This window comes from Populus euphratica, unplaced genomic scaffold, assembly GCF_000495115.2.
Source record: "Populus euphratica unplaced genomic scaffold, PopEup_1.0 scaffold1125.1, whole genome shotgun sequence".
Classification (NCBI taxonomy): Eukaryota; Viridiplantae; Streptophyta; class Magnoliopsida; order Malpighiales; family Salicaceae; genus Populus; species Populus euphratica.
In genome coordinates this window covers 41,316-49,030 of record NW_011500970.1, presented here as the reverse complement: position 1 = coordinate 49,030, position 7,715 = coordinate 41,316, and the positions used below count along the sequence as shown (strand labels likewise).

Here is a 7,715-nt window from a genome sequence, read left to right as displayed (position 1 = left end):
GATTTCATGCAAGGTTAAAGCTTGAAGATTTCATGCAAGCTATTTTTTCTTTTTTAGAAAAATAGTTATAAAAGTACTTAAATATAAACAGTCTACTTAAGGGAGGATTATTTTGTAAAATAGAGACTAGAGTTTCCTAAGATATAAAAAAAATGAGAGAAGAGAAGGGGGGCAGCCAATCAAGAAGAGAAAAACGCTCCCTTCCTCTAAGAAACTTGAAATCATGCATTCTTCTTTCTTTTTGATTAGTTGTTCAACAAACATGCAAGGTTAAACTCGTTTTCTTGGTTGCAAGGGCATGGAAACCTTTGGATTTCAAGAACTGTGAGATTTATTTTACTTTTTTTTTTTATTTTCAGTTTATATGATGAATATGTTTATTCTCTTATGCTTATTTTTTTTTATAATTGTTTATTTTAATTGTTAGAACGGATTCTAAGTTATTATTATAGACAATCTATTGTTAAGTTTGATATCAAAATCGGAGTTGTGGTATATGAACTTTTAAATCAACTGAGTTTTATAATTGTGGTGGATCTATCAAACATAGACTACGAACAATTATTTTTCTTGATTAGTCAACTTATCTAGTTCTTAAGACTGTCATTAAATTAAATTACTAGTGTGGACACCATGGTTGTTTGATGGTTAGGGTTAGTTATATAGCAGATCCGTTAACTAACCAATGTTAAGAAGAGATAAATACTTAAAATATAAATTGATGTTTTGATTTTATGATCAGTTCTAATTTTTGTAGGTGGATGTGTGTTTGCGACCAAGGTTTGTTCTTTTGATAATTTTATAAAATTTTGTTTGATAGTTTTTTGTTTTTTTTGCTTTAGTCTAGAAAATGTCCAAACCCCCTCAAATTGCATATTATCTAGCATAAAAATCTGACTTGAATTTTTTTCATGGGATCGACCCCTTACTTGCTCTATACTATCTTGTGTGTTGTGTTTGAAGATAGAATAATTAATTTGTGCGACCGCGATATCGCAACACATAGAGATGATTGATGCTTTGATTTTTCACACATGATGGAAGAACTTACATGAAAGGTGTAAAGAAATGATGCAACACATAAAGTGTGTGATTCTTCTGGATTTTTAGAATAAATTATTCGCTGGAATTGAAATGCATGTTGATGTTTGAAATTGTGTGATTCTGCTGGATGTTAAGAATAAATTATATGCTGGAACTAAAATGCAACGAAAACCAATTTGTTGCAGACAACATAATTTAGCAATAAAAATTAATTCGTTATAGACAACATAATTCCAATAACGAAAATTAATTCGCTACAGACAACACAATTCAACAGCGAAAATTGACTCGCTATAGACACCATAATTCAGCAGTGCAATGAAAATTGACTCGCTGCAGATAACATAATTCGATAGTGAAAGCTAATTTGTTGTAGACAACACAATTCGACAACGAAAACTAATTCTTTGCCTACAACACAATTCAACAGTAAAAACTGACTTGCTGCAAATTATATGATTCAGAAATTGGTAGCCAAACTGTATTACTGCTGATTCAAAAATTAACAATGATAAATTATTGCTGCTGATTTAAAAATCAACAGTGATCGTGAGGTCAATTTCTGGCTTTGCCCTTTTTTTTGGTGTTTACAGTAATATTAAAATTATCAAGACATGGTTTCTAGTTTTTTTTATAAAAACTTGTTTTTTGGAATACAATGATTATTTGTTTAAAAAATGTGTTGCTATCGAAAAAATGATATATTTTTGTCGAAACAAGAAAAAATGAATGAATAACAAAAAATAGTTTGACTGGATTTAAATAATTAGAATTTTTATGAATATTTATTTTAATTGGCTTAAGTATTTATTTAAAAAAATTTTGTTAATAAAAAGCATAAAAAATATATAAATAATGAAAGAGAATTTTGATAAAATAAATATTTTTTTTCAAAATTTAAATCATTGAAGTTTTTAAATGAATATTTATTTTACTTGTTATAAGATTAAATAAAAATATATTTTAACTGGCGCACGAGCATGCTAAAAAGTACAAATACTAAATATAAAAATATGCTTTTGATCTTGTGCTCCCGAATTTAATTTGCTGCTCCTGTCATGCCAGCAAACCACTTTCAACAATTGGAAAGGCTGGTGCTGCGATTGACCTTCTCCCTTATAGCAAATTTTTGCACCTTTCCAGAGAAATTGACTGGTAAATCCCCAAAAACAATAGACTTTGGAATCATATGGTCTGGCAATCGATTACCACAGAAGCTAGTAATCTCTTCAGCACTAGCACCAAAACCTTCCTTCACTTTAACAAATGCACATGGCACCTCATTCAAAAGAGCATCAGGTTGTCCAACAACAGCAGCCTCTGAAACCTTTGGATGACTTAACAGCACTGCCTCCACCTCTAATGTGCTTATAGCCTCTCCCCCTGAGATGATAATATCTTTACCTCGGTCCTTCATTTGTATGTAACCATTCTGATGCCTAACTCCAAGGTCCCCTGTGTGATACCATCCACCCCTAAAAGCTTCTTCAGTAACTTCTGAATTTTTGAGGTACCCTGACATCAAAATGTTGCTTCTAAACATAACTTCACCAATGGTTTTCCCATCACTTGGTACGCTCTTCATGGTGTTTGGATCCTTTACATCAACCCCTTCAAGTAAGAGGTTGTGCATTCCCTCGCGGTTTCTAATTTCTTCTTGTTCATTTTCGAATGTAGAATCCAATTCAGGTTTCCATGGCCTAACGATTGCTGGACCGAGGGCTTCCGTCATGCCGTAACCGTGATACACATTAAATCCCAATCCTTCAACCTTGGTGAGAATCTCTGAATATGGTAATGGACCGGCTATGATAACATTGACATTGAATGGAAGTGGATTTTGGTTACTAGCTGGCGCATTTGCAATGGTGTTCAATATAGCTGGTGGGCCGCAGAAGTGAGTTACCTTGTGAAGTGATATGGAATCAAATATGACTTCTGCTGAGACATTTCTAAGGCAGATGTTTGTAGCACCAAGAGCAGCCATTGCCCAAGTAAGGCACCATCCATTGCATCGAAACATGTCCACTGTCCATAGAAACACTGGCATATGTCTCATGTCAAATCTGAATATCTCTGCCAAAGAATTGAGGTAGGCAGCTCTATGACTGTATATCACTCCTTTAGGTTTCCCGGTGGAACCTGAAGTATAATTTACTGAAATTGGATCACATTCTTTGTTCGGTCGAATTATCGTAAAATCATCTCTCCCCATTTCTAGAAGACCATTGTAATCCAGGTCACATGATATGTTTTTGCAGTTCATTGAAGAAGTTGATTTGTCACACTCGGGGATTCCCACGAGGTGGGGTGGCTTGACACCTTTTAGAGAGAGTAGGTCCAGTGCCTTGAGTGCAACATCATTGAACTGGTAATCCACAAAAATGAGTTTGGCGTTCAATTGCTCTAATGTCAATGCCAATGTGGATGCATCTAACTTGGTATTAAGCGCAGAAAGAACTGCCCCAGCCATTGGAACACCAAAATGCAGTTCGTAAAGTGCTGGAACATTAGGGGCCAAAGCTACAACCTGGCCATGGAAGACAACTATTAGAAATGGCAAGATTTCAGTATCATCGCGGCAACATGTAAGATCCAGTGATCCGTTAGACTAGTTTTTTTTCCTTGGAAAGTCACCCCTCCATACGTTAGGCCACCAGTTCCTTGACAATATGGAATCTTACATGCATTTGCTAAAAAAAACATGACGTTTGACTTAAAAGGGCAGCTCAAGTAGCTATTACATGCATTTGGTTTGTTAAAATTGATGAAAACTTGACAGAGAGGTGACACTTCAAAAATAAAAACAGAAGTACGAGCATCAAAATAAAAAAATTTCACGGTTAGAGACTACGTTTTTGTTGGTCAAAGGATAAGGGCAGGTTGGAACCAATTAACCATGATTAATCAATGTAATTATGTAGGAAAAGGGGTGCAACGTTGTGCTTGGTAGATGGTAGCTTTTGCTTCTTCTAGTCTAGCTGTATAGAATATGCCTTTCGGATTTCTGTAATTGGAATGGGTTAATTGAATCTAAATCATTGGACAATACACACACACACACACAAAGCAAGCAGATGGTGAATTGATAAATGACTTAATATACAGTCCAACTTTTGTTTTTAATAGTTATCATGATTGGGTTGGCATCTGTTAAGGTAACAAAAGATTAGATGCGATGCGCAATTTCAATGCAAGAAAATTGCACTTGCACATGATAGCTTGTAATTGCAAGTCACAAGCGGATTTTGTTTCATAAGTCAATGGAACCACCATCCTCCTAGTATACATATTATTATTATTATTATTATTATTACAACAACATTGGTAGGCGCTAGCTATACCTTGGATTAAATTATTTTTTTTAACATAAAAAATATTCAAGAATTGTTATCATATTTTCTATAAACACCTAGCTTCAAATTAGTAAACTAGTGCAAGAAATGGTAAATTTTTATTGAGAAATAATAGATTAAAGATAAAAGTTATGTATCAAAGTAAACATTTCCAGGTGATTAATTTAAATTTCAGATGAAAAAAAATATATCAATACATGAAATATTAAATAATGATAAATCGTGTAAGTTTCTCAATGGGCTAAAATAATTATTTGAAAGAGGAAATTTTATAAATTTAAGTGATATTATTTAGAAAATAGAAGGAAGTTTTGAAAAAATTAATGAGGGTCTCTTTTGCGTGAGAAATGTTGATTTTCAGAATAAACTCACGCATAAAAGTGCAAATGAAACTAAAAATAGCAAAGACTCTAAGAAATTTTTTTATAATAGTTATAAATATAAATCTAAAATGAATTAGTTTAAGATCCATGATGATTTAAGTAAATTATATAGTATGTAAAATTTAAATTTTTGGTAAAAAATTATCTATTGTTTAGTTTTACAAGGAATATTTGGACATATTAATTTACTCATAGTACAATTTCAAGACAATTAGAGCTTGGGAAGTCCTAAAGATCAAATTTTAGTGGTTAGCACATAAAACAATGGAAGTTTAAGTTGGGGCCAAGTTGTAATTATGGAAAGTTTGGGGCAAGAGTATAATAAATAAAGTGAGAGCATTTAAACTGTGAATGGCTTCTCCTAGAAACCATTCATGGTCAACCACTTTATTTCAGAAAAAAAGGGCAAAGTTTTGTTGATTTTTACTTGATTTCCACTTAATTCATCCATTTAAACACTATAGAAGAGTGAGTAAAGGATCAAAAGACAGTTTTAAAGGAATTTGAACTAATAATTGAAGACTTCTTGAAGTTTTGGAGAGTATAAAATGACGGGCCGGGAGGAAACAATTAGAGGAAGAAGAAAACTTATTTTGAACATCTTTTTCCTTTAAATTTCTTGTGTTGAAGATGTGAGAAATTTTGATTCATTCTTGATTTGAGTTGATCATGTGAAATGATACATTTTAGTTGAAAAATGCATGACGTAAATTTGATGAATTCAATGATTATTTATTAATGAAATTGTGTCTGAATAATATTTATAAGCATGATAAATGATTTGGTAATGGTTCAATTGAAAGAATTGAAGAAATAAAATCATCCCCCACCATGGGATTAGTTTCGACCAAAAAAGGAAATCAAGAGGAGTTGAGATTTTGATGGAATTTTTATGAAGATTGCATAAAATTATGTTGATACGGGTAGTTAATGAAACAAGATGTAAACATTACTAATTAAAAAGGGAAGAACCCATCATTTGTCAGTCAAGTGTTTCACATGAAGTAGTTGTAATTGTCTCAATTAATGAAGAATTTATATTTGAATGTACGAAGTGAAACATTTAAAAAGTTGATAATAAATTAATTGTACACATATTGAAAAGGAAACCCATCCTTACCATGGATCGAGGTTTCAACCAACTCTACTGGAAGGGTTTAGAATTGTTGGTTTAATTAACTTGTGATATTATGTAAAGTTGTGTTGATGTTAAAAAATATTGCATAAATATTGTTGCCTTGAATGGAGAAAATTTCATAAAAGTATGTGGTTATGCATCTAGCTAATATCTATAACCTTGTTGGATAGTTTTATTGATTGACTTCTAGTTAAAGTTTGAAATAATAAATGATAGAATTTAAAATATTTTTCTTTATGGAAGTTATAGTTAAAGATATTAACTTTCAAATAGGATTTAACCTTATTTAATTTTTAGTCATAGAACTCTAGATATATATTAAAAACTAAAGAAAGGTCTTGCTATATTTTTGATTGATAGTTTTATCAATTAACTTGTTGCTAAAGTTTGGATTGATAAATAATAGAATTTGAAATATATTTTGAAAGATGTAGTTAAAGTATTAAATTTCAAATGGGACTGACCTCATTTAATTTGGAGTTGTAGAACTTTGAATATGGGTTAAAAATTGAAGAAGATTTATACTGAACCTTGCTAGAAAAATTATGAATGTTACAAAAAGACATTAAGGGAAAAACTAGGTTTCCTTCCCTCACAAAAATTATAGCCTTATATCTTAAATTTATAAAGAGACAATCCGTGCCTAAAACCAAAATCCAAAACTTTGGTTATGATTATAATAAGAAATAATATTTTTAAAGTAAAACTGGAATGATAGAAGTTATAAGAACGAAACTTGAGTATACTAGAGTATACATTTGTGTATGTAGGAATTGTAGGAAGTTTCTCGTGTTAATTAGATCAAGACTATAAATTGAATAAGGAGTTGTAATGAGATTTCAATTCAAGTTAAATTGTAAATGATGATTAAGTTGAAATGATGATTAAGTTGAAAGAAATCAACTTAGATTATATTATATGGAATGAGTATTAATGGAAATATGATATTGTAAAACTATTGATACAGGAAAGCCTACAAAAATTGTACAACAATAAAGAGGTACATCAAGAGCACATATAACAAGTAGGTGTTATTCACATCTATTAACTAATGAGGTCTCTAGAATTATATAATTACGCATTCTTTGGATATATAATGTCAATTCATGAATGATAAATAGATGACAAAAAAGGATAAATTATTTAGACTAGCCAAAGGGTTAGCGGCATCTATGTTTAGATAATTGGGATAGTTTGCTAGTTTATTCAAAAGGAACTAAAAGTATTAGTACCCTTATTGACTTATTTATTTAATTAAACATGCTTTTGTAATTGTTACGTTTACAATGGTTATTTGACTATGTTAGGTATTGTTATTATTAATTAAAAGCTTATGCCCTTAAGACATAAATTGGTATGTGTTGTAATTAAATGCGTTGGTGAAAAGCATGTAGTATGTTATAAAGGGTGATTGAACACAATGAGCTGAAGTTTTTACACAAGAAAGCTGAGAAAATTTCCTACAACTTTCATATTTTCGAGTGGCTCCAATTTTGACGTTAGCAATGACGTTTTGGGCAGACAAGAGAAGATAAGGATTGTTATCAAGTCAAGAGTTGGCCACCCACTCATCAATTAATCATCAAATCAATAGTTCCCAATTTTGGCCTATAAAAGGAGGCATTTGCCATGCATTTAGGCATCTTGATTTCCAGATGAAGATCATTCTTTTACTTTCTCTCTTTGTATTGCTTATGTTTTGCTTTCATTGATATCAAGTTTATGCCTTTCATTTCCTTTCCTTTACTTAGTTAACTTTTATGTTCTTATTTTGTTTATCTACTTTGCTTTCTT

At 31.3% G+C, this 7,715-nt stretch overlaps 1 protein-coding gene across 1 annotated transcript in view; it reads right to left on the bottom strand.

Annotated features, from left to right (window-relative positions):
• Nucleotides 1-2,027: 2,027 nt before the first annotated feature.
• The window catches only part of LOC105116932 (probable acyl-activating enzyme 1, peroxisomal), a 21,127-nt gene continuing 15,439 nt past the window's right edge, over nt 2,028-7,715 (bottom strand). Inside the window, exon 2 of the mRNA XM_011014446.1 lies at nt 2,028-3,574. Coding sequence (XP_011012748.1) covers nt 2,120-3,574 — 1,455 coding nt within the window. The 3' untranslated portion in view covers nt 2,028-2,119. The remainder of the gene's footprint in view (nt 3,575-7,715) is intronic.